This window comes from Equus caballus, chromosome X, assembly GCF_041296265.1.
Source record: "Equus caballus isolate H_3958 breed thoroughbred chromosome X, TB-T2T, whole genome shotgun sequence".
Taxonomy (NCBI): Eukaryota; Metazoa; Chordata; class Mammalia; order Perissodactyla; family Equidae; genus Equus; species Equus caballus.
In genome coordinates this window covers 108,328,698-108,348,685 of record NC_091715.1, presented here as the reverse complement: position 1 = coordinate 108,348,685, position 19,988 = coordinate 108,328,698, and the positions used below count along the sequence as shown (strand labels likewise).

General features: G+C 44.4%; 1 protein-coding gene across 6 annotated transcripts in view; it reads right to left on the bottom strand.

The window, feature by feature from the left end:
* TMEM164 (transmembrane protein 164) overlaps nucleotides 1–19,988 on the bottom strand; it is a 257,355-nt gene that overhangs the window by 118,641 nt on the left and 118,726 nt on the right. For all 6 annotated transcript variants that reach the window (XM_023633710.2, XM_023633711.2, XM_023633709.2 and 3 more), the window contains one exon: nucleotides 3,559–3,637. In XM_023633710.2, coding sequence (XP_023489478.1) covers nucleotides 3,559–3,637 — 79 coding nt within the window. The remainder of the gene's footprint in view (nucleotides 1–3,558; nucleotides 3,638–19,988) is intronic.

Sequence of the window (19,988 nt, the reverse complement as noted above, 5' to 3'; positions counted from 1 at the left end):
GAGCAACTACAGCAGAGACCATGATATTTTAGTGGCCCAAATCTGAATAGCTGGAGAGATTTTCTCCAAGAGGCCAACACTGGGCACCGGGATTGGACACTAATCCCAGTGGAAGGGACAAGGGAGTGAGGCACTTCCAGGAGCTGGTAAAAGGAAAGTTCCAGTAATTGGTCATGGTGGTACAAGCTGACTGGAAAAAAGAAGAGGCTGAAAGGAGTGGATATTTGGGTCAAAGAAAGGGACACAGAGGATCACGATGTCAGATAGAGCAGTTTTAGGGGAAGGGGGAAGGCAAAGTCCAGGTGGCTGAAGCAGGCCGGGGGGGCACAGGCAGAAATCACTGCAATTAAGAAGCCCAAACCTTGAGAAGCTGGGGTGGGATGAGCAATCCTCACTGGAAGTCTCTCGGGATGCTGGCTAGAATTGTAATGAAAATGTTGAGAGCCGCAGCCAAAGGCATCTAGGAATCAGGGGCAAGTGACCAAGAGGTTAGGTGGTGGTGGTGGTGGCAGTGATGCAAAAAAAGGTCGAGAGAATGGTAAAAGAGAAAGCATTTTCACAGAAGGTAGAGATGAGCTTTTGGTCTGGAAGAGACAGTGGGGAGCGGGGTAGAAAGAGCAGCCTCCATCAGAGGAAGCTTCAGGCAAGAGATAGGAAGACTTTGTGTTCTGTGAAGAGCTCAGTGTGGGGTGGGGGTGGGGGTATAAAAATACAGTTCTAGAAAGCCAAAGGCAAAGAGTTTGGAGGAAAGGAAACAGAGAAATAAAGAGGCAGGCCGGAAGAAGACGAGTAGCGTGGACAAGGGAGGTCAAGTTTACTATGGTGGTGCCAAAAGACAGCAGCAACAAGGGAAGAATGGGATTCCCATTAAGCACCATCCAACCACCCCCTAACCACAGGAAGAAGCAGGACCTTGCCTTTCAGGAAAATAGGGTTCCTTGGCACTGAAGGTTATCTATGGGAGATCTGTCTTGCCTTGCATAAAAACTCCTGAGCCAGTTATCTCTGGAAAATTACAAGAGACTTCCAGGGAAGAGAAGCTCAAACCCTCAGCTTTTTTGGTTTATAAGGAAGAATCTTTTCACTGCTCACTCCCGGTCCATTCGCCCTCTGCGAGGCCCAGGTCCAAGGCTCAGACAGAAAGTGAATTCAGACTTAGGAAATTGAGATTTTCCTCTAAAAGCTCATAATTTCCCCGAAGTGAACAGCAGATGGTAGCAAAGAGCTGGAAAGAAAGCCAAGTCCATAAAAGAGCCCAGAAATGGTGAAGAAGGGAAGGAGAGCGGGGCTTTGGACATGATACCAGGCAACCACAGCACCCTCCATCGCACTGATCACGCTGTATGACAATTGTCGACTAGCCCCACGGACGGGACTCCCTGCGGAAGGACTGTGCCTGTCTGGCTCAGCTCTGATTCCCTAGCGCAAGGTTCAGCACACAGCAGGCGCTCAACAAAGACGAGTTGAGTGCACGGCTCGGGGGAGGGAGAGCTTGTTGGGGGAGAGACTCCCAGCCTGTCATGGTGGCGAGACAGACATCTGTCTTTTAGGACAACGTGGTGTGTGGAAAAACGTGCTGGTTTGGGACGGAATCTAGGCTGGATGTTGAATCCGGGCTGTGTTAGAAATGTGTACCTAACATTTCTGAACCTTGATTTTTCTCCTCTGGAGAGGGAGGATTTTTCACCAGGCTAGTTGTGATGAGAAAACACACAAAGTGTGTCTAGCACAGTATCTCGCACACAGGAGACACTCAATAGAAAGTAGATGTTGATATTTACTGTGGTTATTATTACTGTCACTATTATTACACCTTCTTCTCAAGGCTAGGCACCAGAGTAGAGGGGAAAGCATCACTAACGGTAACAAATACATTGGAATTAAGACTTGGAATCCCTACTTGCTCAGCTCAGTTCCCCCAAACAGTGCAGCAATAGATTCAATAGAAGGCCACGGCGGAATCAGCCTCTTCTAGAGGGTGTGGCTTCCCAGAGTGTGTTTTTTTTTTCCAGGGGTGGAGGATGGCTACTTGGTATTTCCCATGTCAGACCAGGCTAGCCCAGCTACCTGACGGATTTTTATAGGCACCTCAGAGCACAAATAAGTTTAACTAACAGCCACATGCATTTGGCCAGAACTTGCATCACACACCTCAGAAATCAGGAACAATGAATGGTGGAGCTCTGGAGCCCTGGGACAGCTTCCTGCCTGGTTCCCTTTAGAATGAGAGTATCTCAGAGAGCTGAATATTATTGGGAAGCTGTTTCCTGTGCCACAGGGGACAGACCTGAGAAATGGCACAGGTCTCCTGGATATTGGAACTTCAGATTTCCCTTAAAGCTCAGCGGAGAAAAGAGTACATTTAGACCAAATTAAAAAGAACTACCCTTTGACATTGTGAGACCCCCGTGGCTGCACAGGGTAAAAACAGTCTCAAAGAATATTTAGACAAGTCCTAAGAGTCCTAATTGATAGAAACCAGGGAGAGGGGGCAAATGTCTTGACTGGTAGAAGACACCATGGAGAGCAACCGTGCCCATCCTCCAGTATGTCCTGGGGTTGACCAGTCCTTGAGGCTCTCTCATGCCAGAAGCCTTAAGATTTGCTGGAAAATCCAACTTAGAGGAGGCACAACTTCCAAACCATCTTCCAGTGGGCTCAAGGGCCCGTGTGGCCTCATCATGTCATTTTTAATGGGATAGAGGTGAAACCTGTGCTGCCTGTGGTAAGGTAGGGAGCGTTAGTCTCCCAGAAAAGTCCCAGGAACCAAGATAGAGAGGCTGGCAGCTAAGAGAAGAGGATGTCTTCCAGGTACAGGGCCTTTCAGGAAGGTAGGAACACAGAAGGAGGGCTCTAACAACTCTTCTAGAAGAGATAGGAACTCCCCTTCCCTTTTGTCTATCACACAATAGAGGGAGGGGGTCATTTAAGGGTCTCTGTGAGGTCATGAATAGATCAGTTTCCTTTCTAGGCTGTCTCTACCAGGTTGGCGGTCTCTCCCTCTGACCAAATGAAGGGTCTCAATGGTTGATTTTACATGGAGGTAAAATCAAGCTACTTCGTCCTTCAATCCCACAGTCTCACAGTTCCCAGACTTCTTGCCCCTTTCAATACCTTCTTTGGTTCTGAAATGATGGACATAATGAGCAAGAGCATGAGGCCCCTCTCAGGAGGGCTGAGTGCTTCCTCCTCTCCTTCCACCCTATACTGCACACTGAGGCAGGGGGAGGGTACAAGCACAAGCGAGTGACAGGGGGGCTCCAGGTAAACCCAATGCCACCACGGACAAAGAGCCCAAGGCCTGGGCCCTAGGACAGGCCGTCAGCGGCACCAAGCTTACCCACAGAAAAGATGGTTCTAAAAAGCCCCCAGACTCTTTGCAGGCCTCATCCATGCCCATTTTCCCACTGCCTCGTGTCTGGCATAGAGCATCCTGCAGAAACCCAGCCAGGCAGCAGCTCAAGATCGTAGTAAGCACCCAAGAGGCTGTGACTCCCCAAAACAGAAGGGAGCGGCAAGTTGTAGGGGTGACGCAGGGGTGTGGTCTGCTGGCCTTACCTCCTTTCCACAGCAGGTAGATGGGCACCACGTAGAGCATAACATGCTGAATGTAGTAAATCTCCAATTCAAAGGGGAGCTGTAAGGACAGAGGGAGAGAGGGCTTTCAGAGCAGGAAGCACTCATTTCAGTAGATTCTGAAGTTGGACGCCCTTGCTTTTTAGGGCCTACGTCGTAGCAACCCCATGCATTTCACCCCTTCAACTCCCTTCACAATTAGAGAAAAAAGAATGAAATGAATATACTTATGACCTAGACTGGCATCATCCAAAGTGTACTTTGCAGAGATGGTGCTTGAAAACTGCTCCACTAACAAAGTTTGGTGAAAAATCTAAGAAATGTTGCATACAACGTATCCCCTTGGAGGTTCACCGTGTATGTTAGTGGGATATTAAGGACCCAGGTAGTCTCTACAAGTAAGAACCCTGCTTAACATTGTTTATCCAGTGTTTCCCAAGCTTATTTAGCCAGTGCCGTTTTAAAAAATAACTTAGTATTCTGCAGAATATACTTAAAGAAACATAACCTTATCACTTCCTGCTCCTGGTGAGTAGGTGGTGGACTATTTAAAAGTTTATTTCTCATTTGACATGAAGAACATATGGGGTAGGATTTATTATTCCCATTTTCCAGATGAAAAAAAAATTAACTGCTAGGTCTGGTATGATGTAGATCCAAGAATAAAGAGTTTCCCCACTGGATATTTGGGATCAGTCCAGAGTTAGCCCTACTTTTGGGTGAAGACCAAACAGCTGGGCCAATTCTGGCATTGCTTGCCAAAAAGAAAGTCTGTCCCCACACCCCTCCCTCCAACACACCCACTCATTCACTCCTGTTTCCCACCTCTCTTAAAATGGAAGCTCTGGATTACCAAAGCAGAGTGTGGTTTCAACCTGGCAAGGGGACCACACTGGAGAGCTTGGCAGCAGGCGGAGACTGGAAACGGCTGGGTAGCTAACTCCGTTCCAGGGGAAAAGAAATGCAGCAGCTGGCAAGAGGCCTGGCCTCTGGGGCTTACACAGCCCTCAACACACACACACAGACACACACACACACAGACACCCCCAGGGAAGCCCAGAGAGACGAGGACACCCAGGGGAAGGGTCAGCTGCCTCCCTGTTTCCGACATGGCAAGCGTGAACCAAGACTGTGTGCTAATGAGAGGAGGCAGTTATGGGCTCCCCAGGCCCAGGAGTCCAAGCCAGCCGTGAGCCAAGGGCTGAAACCAAAAGATGGCAGGGCTCCCAGAATGGGAGCAGGGACGACTGTGGACCCTGGACAGAGACACTGGCTCTGGCTCTTGAAAATAAAATCCCATACAGAAAGAAAACTTCCCACGGATCCAGATGATGCTCTATGATTATTTTATGCTTACAGAGGGAAAATGTAAAAATCCCAGAAAAAGAGATGAGGTTCCAAGCATCTCTGTAGAACATGTTGGAATAGCTGAGAAAGGTCATGGGGCTTGACAATGGGCATTCTCAGCAAGAGGTAGATTTGGGGGCCTGAGAGGCCCACACTGGAGACCACAGTAATGTGGTCTGGGATCACCCTACCATCTTCAATGTGGGTACTGCTTCATGCTTCCTCTAATGTTTTCACACCTATGATCTACTCAATCCTTTCAAAAACCCCATGAGATGGGCAGGTAAGTATCACTACCCTCATTTGACAGAGGAGGAAACTGAGGTGCCAAAAGGTTAACTGACTTGACTGCGGTCACCTGGACGGCAAGCAAGGAGAAGGAAAAGGCCCCAGGAAGGCTCAGCTCTATGGCTGTAATCTGAATCTTCAGGTACCTGAGGGACTTAACCTCTCCCCTCATGGGCCTGGGAACCCAGGCTGCTCTCCCACAGCAGGGAGCAAAGAAGTGGGCCAAGGGCCGCAGCCGCTGGTCCCAGCCAGGTCCTCAAGCAGTATCTCCTCCACTGACCTCTCCGACTCCAGCAACTGGACTCACAGTGCCCACTGGCTTCTCCTCCCTTCCAGCCCTCCTGGAAAGCCCTCCCCACCCGCACGTCCAGGGAGGCAGTTTAGCACCGCAGCTGCAAGCAAGGACTTTGGAGTCTGTCAAATTTCTGTTCCAGATTCGATTCTGCCACTAATAGCCCTGTGGCCTTGGGCAAGTCCCTTAACCTCTCCACCCTAGTTTTTGGCAGTAAAATTAAACTAATTATGCTGTTATAACATTGTTTTAAATTTTTTTTAAATTTCAATATAACAAACATTTGTATAGTACTGCTTGTGTGCCAGGAACTGTTAAGCAGCACTTGTTAACTATTAATTCACCTAATCCTCGTGAACAGCTGTACTGTTCCAATTGTCTCCATTTGAGAGATGAGAAATGGAGGCACAGATAAGTTAGATAACGTCCTCAAGAGCACACAACTCATTCGGTGTCAGAGCCAGGATTCAAACCCAGGCAGTCCTGCTCCAGAGTTTATAGTCTTAGCTGGTACACTCTGCTACCCCGCCCCCAACCATCTCCCCCTGCCCCACCCCCAACAAAAAAAAGCCTGACACCCAGGAGATGTGCAGTGGAGAGGAACTGTTATGGGAGTGGTAAGAGTGGCACATTAGCAGCACCAGGGCTAACACTTGTCCTTACTGTCCCTCCACATGGGGCCCAGCCTCTCCCTGTTCACTTGATCTCCCCTTCACAACCTGCGGGCTGTGGCCCCAGGACCCACACCACACAGTGGCCAAGTTTGATCTGCAGTACAGGCCTCCAAGCTTCTGAGGGTCTGGTCATGAGCCCACCACGGCTCTGCAGACACCTCGGGCACAGACCTCAGTTGGGGTGGCTGGGAGACTGCCCCCACCAGTAGTGTCCCTCTTCTGAAGGCTGCCTCACCCCCTACTCCAAGAGTTCCCTACCTTGGAAGGCCACAGAGAGCATTACAGCAGGTGGAGGCACAACTGACTGCAGGACCAGGGAGGAGAAAGAGGATACAGGCAAGGGAGGGAGTGTGGGAAAAGAGAGAGAGGACAGGAAGGAGGAGCAACATCAGAAAATGCACGCAGGTGGCAGGGAGGAGGGAGCTGAATGGGAGCAAGAACCTACCACTGGTTATTTCACGAAACATAGTCTTTATTAAGTACTTATGCACCATGCACTGTGTTAAATACTTTTATATGTGTTATCTCATTTAATTATTACAAGTTTCCCATGAAGCAGGGACTATGACCACCCCCATTTGACAAATAAGGAAACTGAGGCATGGAGACATTAAATAACATCCAAAGAAGAAGCGGCAGGGCAGGGATGAGAGTAAAGGGCATTCAGCAATGGAGAAGAAAAAAGGTGGTTTTCTTTACTGAGCACCGAATCTGTGCCAAGTTCCAGGAGCGTTCTCATGAAACCTCCCTCACCCTCCTTTCCCCATTTTACAAACACTATCTGTAAAATGGCATACTTCCCCCAGAAGATGTTCCACTTGGCTAATTCATTTCTACCTGACAGAACTCACATCTGGAACTCTAATGTACATATCCTGGTTCCCTTTCTGCTGGAGGATTCCCGAGGCTTTAGACAAAAAGTCTTACATCACTGCAATTGGAAGTCAAAAGCAATAAAAACGTCAAGCTACACAGGTCATTAACTCCCTTCTCACATCGAAGTCAACATCTTTTTTAGAATCAAAAGAGCAGAGTAGTAAAATTCTGCAGGTCTCTGGAGTCAGAATGCCAGAAACATTAGGTATATGGACTCTGACCCTGGCAAGATCCCAGCTTCCTTCCTCCCAGCTTGCCACCCCGACAGCCACACCACCATGCCCTGCCATGGAGACCTCCAGTCCCATTGAGCCCTACATCTTTGGCTACTTCAGCCATCCTAAGAAGCCCAAGACTCCCAGGTCACTGCCCAATATCTGAACTCTAATCCCTCTATAGCTCCCCATCTCTCACCACTCCCCATTTCTTCAAATCCTTCCATTCAATCCTCTGAACTCACTCACTATCATTAGCAAAATCCCCTATATCCTCAAACTCTCCTCTGAGTAGTCCCTTTACCTTCTGTCTTTAATGAAAATCTGGTACGCCTCTGAGGACACTGCTATCCCAACCGCCCTCTCAAGAGGTGGCTGGTTTTCCTCCCATGTCGCCTTGTACCACTGGGCCAGGAGGGGTTCTGTCTGCCCCTCACTGCTGCTCTAAATTGCTTTCTATTCCAGACCATTCTCTCTGCCTCCTTCCTGACCACTTCTCAGATCTGAATCTCACGTCCGTGGACTCTTCTTGTGGCAGTCATCTATGGACCCGCTCCACGTGTATCCCCCTTCAGTCCTTGAAGACTTTCCCTCCTGCCTTCTTGTCACTTCTTTCCAATGCTCCTTTGTCAAATTTCCTGTGTTTTCAATATTTAGCAATAGCCCAGTCACTCAAAGTCTTGACCTCCATTCCCCTCAAGATCTCATCTCCGTCTTAGGTCAGTCCTATATTCCCATGACCGTAGCTGTCATTACCAATACCTGCGACCTTTACACAAACTCTTGTCACGCACCCCACTCTCCAACCACCACCTCCTATCATCTATCCAACCCACTCCCCCTCAAATCCCAACTCTCACAATTTTCCAACTTCACTGGGACCTACAGCCAATTGATCCTACCACCTTTTTACTGTCCCTCACCACCCTGATGTCCTCACTTCTATACTTATCCATCACTCCCTTCCATACGTCCTGAACTCTCCTGACACTCTCTCTCCTTTTTTCCTACTTGCCTCACAGAACCAACCACATTCTCAGTTAAATCCAACTCTCTGCTTTCACATCCTTAAACCATGCAAGTAGGCAGGGCTGAAGAACAATATAAAGCTATGCTGTTAACCCTTTAAATTCATGATTGCAAGTTTTATGCCCTTAATGAGCCTAAATTTAGGTCCCTAATGAGCAGGCCTTAATGTGACTCTATAATCTGACTACAAACCCAAGTCCATTCACTCTCCTCTATCCTAGACAACAATTTCACAACTTCTCCCACTGTCCTTAAACGTTCTTCCATCCTCCCTCTCAGCTGGTGATCCGGCTTCTTATTTCATTGGGGAAAAAAGGAGCAATTGGAAAAGAACATCCACCAGCTCCCACCTCCTCATCGCCCTGCTCCCTGCACCCATCCCCACAGCTGCCTTTTCTTCTGCTGCTCTGCAGGAACCACCCGTGCTGCCAGCTAAGGCTGGTCCCCAATTTGTGCACGACATCCTATCCTTTCTTGCCTACTCAAGTACATCACACCAGCAACCGTCCATTTTTGCGATGGATCATTCTCATCAGAAAACAAATAAGCTACAATACCTTTCATCTAAAGAGTAAAATTCTTGACCCCACTTCACCCTCTGGCTATCACCCCCATATCTCTGCTTCCCTTTATAGCAAAACTCCTCAGAAGATTTGTCGCTTCTTGGTGCCATCATTTCCTCTCCTCGGAATCATTCTTCCAATCACTCCAATCAAATTTTCACACCTACCACTCCCCCTAAATTGCTTTTATTGAGGTTATCAATGACCTCCATGTTCCTAATTCCAATGGGCAATGACCATGGAAGCTAGCCCATATGGCATCTTTGTATGAATTTTAAATAGCCACCCATTCTTCAGCCCGGACTCATCCACATGCCAGGGTGTCAGGGAGATTTGGGGTACGGTCATTCCCTGTGCAGTTAACAACCTGTACAACTATACCTGCTGGTCCTGGTCAATTTTCAGGCCTCATATTACTTGACCTATCAGCAGCAGTTAATGCAGTTAACCATTCCCTCATCCTTAAAACACTTTCTGCACTGGGCTTCTACAATATGGCTCTCTGCCCTGCCCCTACCTCAATGCCTCCCATTCTCAACCTCCTTTGCTGGATCTTCCTTATGTCCCTCACTTCTAAATGTTGGAGGGGCCCAGAACCAAGTCTTTGGCCCTCTTCTCTATCTACTTTCACTCACTAGATAATTTTATCCAAGTTCGTGGTTCTAAGTACCATCTATATACTGATCATTCCCAAATGAATATCTCCATCCTAGAGTCAGGCTGCAAAGATTGAAATTCTGGCTCCATCATTTATTTGCCATGCACCTTTGGGCAAATCACTTAATCTTACTGAGCTTCAGTTGGCTCATCTGTAAAATGGGAATGATAATAGTATTTATCAAGTTGTGGTGAAATTAGGTGAAACAATGCAGGTAGAGCTCTTGGCCCATTGTTGGCATATAGTTTCTCCATGGAGACTTCTTTATTTCTCAAAGGAATGTCAACACTGCTCTCCTCTTCTCACCCATGACAGTCCTAGTCTTACTCTCATCCAGTCAATAAAAAAAAATTATTGAGACACTAGTAGGTGATAGGTAATGTGCCTGGCTCTGGGTTTACAATAATTATGAAGACACAGTCCGTGCCCTATATGAGTTCAAAGTCTAGCTGAGGAGGCTAGCAGATAAAGGGATAACAAGAGTGCAGCAAAAGACCATGGAAAGCCCTGTAGATCAAGCAATGGATAAGGTTCGATTTTTCTTTTAAAGCAAGGGAGAGTCCTGTATGATGCACGGTTGTGTAGAGCTCCTGCTGGAGGCTGTATGCAGGGAATGCTAATGGAGGCAGAAAGACCAGTTAGGAACTGGCAATAGCAATGTCTAAATGAAGCTTAAGGCAGAGGCAGTGAGAGAAGAGAGGATGGACAGATTTGAGAGAAGGTAAGGGAGTTGATTCACCAGGACTAAGTAATTGATTGGATAAGGGGTACGCAGAGGAAGAGGAGGAAAGAAGTCAAAGATGATCCCCAGGCTGAAAACCTAAGTGGCTGGTGGGATGTCAGGGCTTCACCCTAAGTTGGGGCCTACAGTCAAGGGAGCAGGTTGGAGGAGGTGGGGTACAAGAAAAGAAGCTGGGGCCATGCTGAGTTTTGAAACCAGTGTGATGGCCTGGCAGAGATGCTCATAAGTCAGTGGGAATGTAGGTCTGGATCTCAAGGAGACTGGAGAGGATGAGAAGAGCTGAAAGTCAGGAAAATGACACACATGCTTAACTGTACATTATAAAATAGACATAGATAGGAGATTTCTAAAAACAAAAATAAAAATAGAAATACTATATGATCCAGCTATTCCACTTCTGGGTATTTAGCCAAAGAACATGAAAACACTAATTCAAAAAGACATATGCACCCCTATGCTCATTGCAATTTTTTTCAAAAAAAGATTGGCCCTGAGCTAACATTTGTTGCCAATCTTCCTCTTTTTTTCTTCTCCCCAAAGCCCCCTAGTACATAGTTATACACTCTAGTTGCAGGTCCTTCTAGTTCTGCTATGTGGGACGCTGCCTCAGCATGGCTTGATGAGTGGTGCTAGGTCTGCGCCCAAGATCCGAACTGGTGAAACCCTGGGCCACCAAAGCAGAGCGTGAGAACACCCTTGGCCATGGGGCTTGGCCACTGTTCATTGCATACTATTCACAATAGCCAAGACTTGGAAGCAACCCAAGTGACCATCAACAGATGAATAGATAAAGAAGATGTGATATATACAATGGAATATTACTCAGCCATAAAATGATGAAATTGTGTAATTTGTGACAACATGAATGGACCCTGAGGGTACTATGCTAAACGAAGTCAGTCAGACGGAGAAAGACAAATACTGTATGATTTCACTCATACGTGGAAAATGAAAAATAAACAAACACACTCTGGTTACCAGAGAGGAAAGTGGTAGGGAGACGGTGAAAGAGGTAAAGGGGCATATGTGTACGGTGACAGACAGAAACCAGACTTTTGGTGGTCAACACAATGCAGTCTATACAGAAGTCGAAATATAATGATGTACACTTGAAATTTACACAATGTTATAAACCAATGTGACCTCAATAAAATAAAAAAAGACATATAAGTGCACATTATAAAACACAAGCACGGAAATGTAAAAGGATGAAATCCTAAAATGCATAAAAATGCTAATATTTTCTTTGAGCACCCCCATTGGACCATCTTATGGACCCCACTTTGCAGATCCCTGGTCCTCAGCACTCTTTCAAGAAGACTGAATGGGTGGAGAGAGATGGCAGCCATAACTCAAGGCGGGGATGAATGGGGAGAAATAACTGTAAAGAATGGGAGAGACTGAACATATTTAAGGGCTGAGGGAAGGAGTCAGTGGAGAGGGAGAGGCTGAAGAATCAAGAGGGGCAGGAGGCACTGGACAGTGAGAGGTCTTGAAGCAGGCAGGAGGCGATGGGACCCAGAGCACAGAGAGAAGGGTTAGCTGGGCTCCAGGAAATGAGGAGGGAAGGACAAGCTGAAGTGAGAATAACTGTACAACATAGGGGCATGCTGGAAATCGAGAGAGCTCCCAACTTAGGAGCTCCTACTACATGGCTGGAGGCTTGGCATTACCAAAAGAGTCTATGGCTAATGATGAGATACCAAGTGAGGATAGGTGGTTACAAAGAAAGGACTCTGGTCTCAGCTCAGCCCCAGACTGCAGCCTCTCAAAAGAAATGAAGGAATTGGAAAAGATAATTGCTATGGTCTGAATGTTTGTGGCCCCCACCAAATTCATATGTTAAATTCTAACGTGGATATGATGATATTAGGAGGTGCGGCCTTCGGGAGGTGCTTAGGTCCTGAGGGTGGAACCCTCATGAATGGGAACAGCGCCCTTATACAAGAGGCCCCAGAGAGCTCCCTAGCCCCTTCTGCCATGTGAGGATACAAGAAGTCTGTGACCCAGAAGAGGGCCCTCACTTGACCATGCCGGCACCCTGACCTTGAACTCCTAGCCTCCAGAACTGTGAGAAATATATTCCTGTTGTTTATAAGCCACCTAGTCTATGGCATTTTGTTATAGCAGCCTGAAAAGACAAAAACAATACTCCACCTTCCTTAGAGGGGAAGGGATGTAACCCACTGTTACTTCTGCCTTCGGTAATGCTCCTGCCAGCCAAGTTTGGCTTTGGAACACTTTATCTTCACTAACTGACCACAGACTTTTACTGTGGCCTACTGGTCCCACAATCTCCTTGGAACTAAATACCACTTGTTAGAGGAGCCACAAAAGAGATGCCCACGAGCTAAAACAAACCACAGCACCTTCACAGAACAGAAGACCATGCTGCCATTAAAAACAACAAGGTGCCCTAAAGAAACACTCTGACAAAGCCAGAATGTGGACCCTTCTACAACACAACTGGCCCAGGCTCATCAAAACTTCAATGTTGTGAATAAAGAAGGTAGGGGAACTGTTTCCAGATTTTAAAAAATAAGTAAAAACTGAAGAGATGGAACAATCAAAACCAAGCTTGAAACTTAATTGGACCCTCATTGTTTAAAAAATTAAAAAAAAACATTCTTGGGACAATTGGGGAAATTTGAACATAAACTGATTATTACATAAAGTACACGATATTATAGAATTGTTGGTAATCTTCTTAAGTGTGATGATGGTATCGTGGTTGTACAAGAGAATGTCCTTCTTCTTAGGAGCTGCAGGCTGAAGGATTGAGAAGTGAAATGTCAAGATGTCTGCAACTTTCTTTGAAATGACTCAGCAAACTTACACAGATAGAGAGATAGAGGTAGAAAGTGAATATGGAAAAGGCTAATTGTTGACCTAGCTGGAGGGTAAACAGTCATCCACTACACTATTATTTCAACTCTTCAGTAAGCTTGAAAATTTTTATAATAAAAAGTTGGGAAATTTAAAAAATTTAAATAAATTTAACTGAGGTAAATGTGTATGAACTAATATGGCAAAATCCTAGGATACATTAACTGAAAGAAAAAACAAGTTGCATTCATTTTGGAGAACAATTTCTCAATATTTATGAAAATGTTTAAATATCCATTCACTTTGACTCACTAATTTTACTCTAGGAACTTATCTAACACAGACACTTGCACACAGCACAAAGATATACACATAAAGATGTTCAGTGCAGCATTATTTGTAATAGCAAAAAAGCAACCTAAACGTCCATTAGTAGGCAAGTCATCAAAAAATATTCTGGAAGACTAACTATGCAACCTCTTATTTAAAAAAAGGAGGTGTAACCATTTGTCGGTGAAACTGAGCAAATCTATAGTATACAAAGTATGATCCTTTTTGGAGGAAAAGGACAAGTTAGTATTTGTACTTTCAGATGTATGTAAGTGTAGAAAAAAAGGACCGGGATGATATTTATCAAACTGGGCAGGAGAACAGGGTTGGCAAGGACAGGCTGAGACAGCGAAGGTGAGCCTTGACATTGGATCCTAGATACTCATATAGCTGCATTTTTACAGCAAATGAATGTCTTCCCTTATTAATCACGTAGCTAAAAGTTTTTAATAGTCGAAGAAAAGGTCAAAAAATAACGTAGCCAACTATTAGCAGTAATTGTCTCTGCGGAGTCAGGGGAGAACTCTCATGTTATATTCTTCATATCTCTCTATTGCAGGAATCCTTAACCAAGAGGATGTTTTAGGCTATTAAGGATGATTACTGTGATTTCTTTTCTAGTCTTTCAAAAGCTGCTCTCAGAGTATCTCAGCATGTAAAGAAAATAACTTGTAAATGGGGGTCTATAGACTCCCAAATCATTTGTCCTCATTGTATCTTCCTTTGTGACCCCACTCCCACCCCCAGTTAGGACTGATGCCCACAGCCCCACCAGGCGCATGGTATTCCATCTCATTCTCATGGTTTGATGTGGAGAGAGAGAGAGTGGTGAGTGACTGCGGTTAGAGGGAGACTGGTCCTTCCTCTTGGAGTCCAAACCCTAAGAGGGCTACTCCTGACTTCTTCCTTGGTGCTCAGAGCCCTTGACAGAGCAGGAGAACAGAGTTGTGGTTGTCAGGTGGCTGCCCCCAGCCAGCTCCCTAATGTCAAACAAACTATTTTGAGCCCTTGAAAGATGCTGTTTGCTCTGGTGGCACAACTATTTGTGCAAGTGTATTTCCTGGTGTGAAAGAAATAGCAGCCCAGACCTGCCTGCTTCAGCCAGGCAAGCCCACAGAACTTCACTGAGTAATAATTTGGGGTCAATCAGCCACTGGATATGCTGCAAGGCCTCACTGTTTCCTTTAATCACAATGAAAATGAAACCTCCTAGCTCCTCTCCTCTCACCTCTAACAGACTTAGGAGCTGCTGCCTGTCATCCTGGGAAACCACAATATGCCATTCTTTAGTACTGTTGCTGGTATCAAAAGTCATTTCTGAAAAGGCAGGAAAGAAAGCTCTGGTGTTCAGACCACCTAATAATCATAATCATAATTGGAGCTAACATTTGAGTGTTCCCAGGGGATATGTCATAACTAAGTCTATTGCATCATCCTGAGCTGTAATGAGGAGGAGGAGGAAGATAATAATGATCATAAAGGCTTATACTTTTTGACTCTTATGGGCTGAATTATGCCCCCTCCATTCATATGTTGAAGTCTAATGCCCAGTAGCTCAGAATGTGACTGTATTTGAAGATAGGGCCTTTAAAGAGGAGCTAAAGATAAAATGAGGTCCTACGGGTGGGCCCTAATCTAATATGACTGGTGTCCTTATAAGAAGCGGAGATTAGCACACAGAGAGACACAGAGGAAAGACCATGCAAAGACACCAGAAGAAGAAAGCCATCTACAAGTCAAAGAGAAAGGCTCTCAGAAGAAACTAACACTGTTGACACCTTGCTCTTAGACTTCTAGGCTCTAAAACTGTGAGGAAGTAAGTTTCTATTGTTTAAAGCACCCAGTGTGTGGTATCTGTCATGACAGCCTGAGCAAATGAATACACTGACCAACGATATAATATGAGCCAGGTGCTGTACTAAGCACTTTACAACTATTAATGCCTTTCATCTTCCTAACACACTTGTGAGGTAGCTTCTATTGCTATTCCCCAACTTTAAGATGAGGAAATTGAAAACAGAGAGGTTTTCCATAATCCCAAAATGCTGGAAACAACCAAATTTCCATCGCAAGGAGAATAGAGATAGACATTGTGGTATATTTATATGACGGAATGTTATACTACAGTGAAAATATAACTATAGGTATACTCAATAATAGGGATGAATCTTAGTATATAATGTTGAATAAACTAAGCAAATCCCAGAATTCTACATACAACATAATGCCCTTTTTATAAGGGTCAAAAAGCAACTAGAATTAAATATCTTATCTAGGAATATATATCTCTGTGCATATGAGAGAGAGATAAAACTATTTTTAAAAAGAGCAAAGGAATAATAACGAAAATTCAGGTTAGTGGTTCTGTCAGATTGGTAGGGAGGTAGGGTACAGGACGGGAGAAGCACATAGGCTTACATCTCTGAGTTATTATCAACATGGCCAGTTCTTGGGTTGGGTCCATAGTTATCTATGATATTACCAATGTATAAATAAATGCACTCATGAATAAAATTAAAGCAGGTAATGCATGGACTAATGGTGGAGTTTGTTATGAATTGGGGATTATACATATGATTAGCCCAACTGTGTGCACCCAAGGTCTGTTTAAAAAGGAAAAGGGGTGAGAGTTCAACTAACCAACCTGCCCAAGGACTCAAGGCTTATTAAATGGCTGAGTAAAGATGTGAACCCAGAAAACCTGGCAGGAGAATGCATAATCTTAACCACTGTTGTCTGTTCTATAATCCAGGCTGCTTCCCTGATGGAAAAGAAATAGGATCTACTATGAAACCTGAAAGCCTTACCCTATCCAGCTACCATGATATAGGCGCTAGCCATCAAAGTGAACCCACGGGGCTCTGAAGTCACTAGATGCAGATTCACCACTTCTTCAGACTGAGCCAAAGCCTGAATTTCATGTGGAAAAAAGGATAGACGCTTTGAGTATACACAAGAAGGTCTTCAGGATTTACATTTCCAGCCCTAAACACATTATTTGACTTTTTACTCAAGGAGGGAAAGTAAACATTTGCATGGCTCTCTCCACAGATCTCAGGGGAAAGGCTAATGACAGAGATGGCTCAAAAGGCCTAAAAGGAACCAGGACAGCTGCAAGGCAAAAGATAATCAGCTTGTGTGAGGAGGTCAAACTTGGCCTACAGAATGACTTGCCCAGGGCTGGCCTTCCTGCTTAGGTGGAGTGACAAGGGGCTCCATGAAGGCCTTGAGCACCACTGACAGGACTAAGGCGTCATTCTCCCGTCTTGGGTTACATATTCCACCCAGAAAACGTAAGCCATGTATAGTGGGAGGTACGAGAGGAAAGGGACCGAACTCCCAAGTCCCTCTTCAGCCCAGGCAGTCTACGGTACCATCCATCTATATTTTAGGGCCTTCAAAGGACTTGAGCATCAGATGGCTTGAAATAAGGCCAACTCCACACTAGCACTAGATCAAACAAAGGGACAAAAGCATCTGAGATGTGGCTCTCAGCCTAGTCAAAGCAGTTCAAGGGCACTCAGTACTCAGCTCACCAACCCTTGCCAATCAAGCTGGGAGTCTGGTTAATCTTCTACTCCTTGAAGGCCCTTGCTTGAAGGCACCCAGGAGGCCAGGCAGCCATTTGTAAGGCCGGCCTCCCTACCCTGCTGTCTCCAACACCTTCCCCTAACAAGGCCCACCACCTCTGCTACAAGCTGGAGCCAGGTTCATGAATCCCTAGATCAAGATAAGGCAAAAGGCACATGACCCCTTGATGCCACCAGAGATGGTACTTGACCACCTCCTGACATGAGCAGACGCTGCTCACTTCTCTTTCTACTTCTCTTCTGTTTAACTTTGCCGTTCTCCATCTCTTCCCAGGCTCCAAGCCTACACCCAGGTTTTCTGTCAGCACTGGAGGATGATACACTTGGACTTGCAGCAGCTCTTGGCTAATTTAACACACAGAATGTACAGAATCTTTATTTTCATGACAGATTTTGAGAGAATCTTCTTTGGACCCATGGGATGAGGCCCAGCATTCTGTGTTTTAATAAAGCTCCCTAAGGTAATCTGGATGCAGGAGTGCTTAACTTATACTTGGAAAAATACCACAGTAGAGCAGGCTCCAAAAGTCTAAGGGGTAGGTGTGGAACTCAGAATATTTTCTCAGAAACGACTGGCAGTTCCCAAGAAAATGTACTGATAAGGATAATGATGTGACTAGTGTTCAAAACAACAATAAAGATAACAATAACAGCAATAATAATTAATAATTGCTAGTACATAGCACTTCTCTGCCAGGCATTGTCCTAAGTATTGATATGTATTAACTGGTTCTTATAACAACTCCATAAAATAAGTTCTATAATCTCCCTTTTACTGATAAGGGAAGTGAGATATAGAGAATTTAAGTAACTAGCTCAAGGTTACTTACAAAACCTGGATGTAAGCCAGGCAGTCTGACTGGAGTCCACATTCTTATCTGCTGAACTACACTACCCTTGATGTGTGTTGAAGCCCTTTACATTACAGAGGGAGGCCTTGACTTTGAAACTTGATTTACAAATGACTCAGATCCATGAAGATTTGACCCCCCCACTATTGAAATATTATCCTCTCTCATCCACCCCACCCTGTGAGTCCAGATCTAGAATGTTTTAATTATACTGCCCTGGGAATAGATCAATACTGGAATCTACCTCCATGATACCCCAGACACCAACACATTCATTCAGTCAAGAAATATTTATTGAGCATCTATTATGTGCCAACTATTATGAACAAGATACAAATGGTCCCTGCCTTGATGCAATTTACAGTCTTATACCCAGCTCATTCGAAATGCTGATTTCTAGGGTTTAGAAGGGCTAAGAAATCAAAAGATGATTTAAATCAATGTTCTGAGGGCTCATGACCACTAATATTAATGTTTTGTTAGCTACATGATGGGTTAAATGGGCTTTCTGATACCTCATAGAAATTAGCACAACAGTAGACAGAGACATCATAGGTATTTGTCAACTTAGGGATATTTTAAGACAGCACTGAAAACAGATAGATGGCCAAACCAATGAACAGTATTCAAATGTCCTTCTGACAGCCCCCAAAAGTAAGGATACAGCCATAAAAGGGTTGGAAAACAAGACCCAGACTTCCATTCCTGGTAATAACCAGGGTTAATACTTAAAGAGATTGCCCACTTAAAACAGCCCAAAAGTCCTGGATAAAATATTTTTAAGTTGTTTTTAAAAAAAAATCTATGAGCTATGATGTCTGCAGGGAATTTTCTGGCCAAAGACTGACTGAAGGTAGGAATCTGGAGAAATAAGTGGGACATTACATCATCTAGTTTTTACCAAAAGGAGATTTGCCAAGCCAGGTGAATTTGAGCTTTGATTTTTCACAGCCTAGAGGGGTACCAGGAATGGGAGAAAAAGGCCAAGATTTCCTAAAGAGTCTAATGAGAGATAACCTTCATAAAGCTAGAACCCATAAAAGCTACATTTCAGTGTAAATGTGTACTAGAAATACAAATTACTCTACTCCTAGAATGGTAAAGAAAATTCAGTCTGAAATCTTAACACTGAGTTGGGATAGCAGGGGAGAGAACTAGTAATCTCCACCAAAACTTGGAACCACAAGCCAGCCCTCACGTGGGTTTGCAGCCTAAACTAACACTACTTGGGTAATCCAAAAACATTAGGTTGAGAATTTTATTTAGCATGATTTCAGACTTGTAGCCCTCAAGTGCCTGGGAAGAATGAAGACAAATCCTTTCCAGAGGAATCCAGGACTGAAAGAATTCCTACAAATAAAATCTCAAGGACAATAAGCAACATTCAAGTAAAATGAGGACAACAATAATATTTAAAACAAAACCTAAACAGAGAAATAAGCCAAGAACCAGCAAAAAGAGAGCTTTAAGGATCTCAGAATATAATCATTTGTTATAGACTATGTTTAAAAAAATGAAAAATATAATAAATTGAAATTAAAAGTACCATTGATAGTTTCAATTGATAGGTTTAGTTGCTGATTAGGCACAACTAAAAATATAAGTAAGTAACTGGAACATAGAGCTGAAGAAATTATCCAAGATACAGCATAGTAAGACAAAGAAGTGGAAAATGTGAAAGAAAGATTAAGAGATGTGGAAGATAGAGTAAGATGGACTAACATAACTCTAAATGTAGTCCCGAAAGAAGAAAAGAGAATGGGACAGAGGCTATATTTGAAAATATAATAGCTGTGAATGTTCAGAAACCTGATGAAAAACATCTATCAGCAAATTCAAGCAGCTCAAAGACTCTCAAACAGAACAAGCAAAAACAAATCAACAATGAAACATATCTTACTAAAACTGCAGAACACTGAAGACAAAGAGAAGATCTTAAAAGAGTCCAGAAAAAGAAGAGAGATTACTTTCCAAAGGGTTAAAATTAAGACTGGCCAGTGACTTTTCAAAGCAACACTAGAAGACAGAATACAGTAAAATTATATCTTCATTGTGCTGGGAGAAAAATAAATATGAACCTAGAATTTTATATCCAGTAAAAATACGATATCTTTCAAGAATGAAGGAGAAA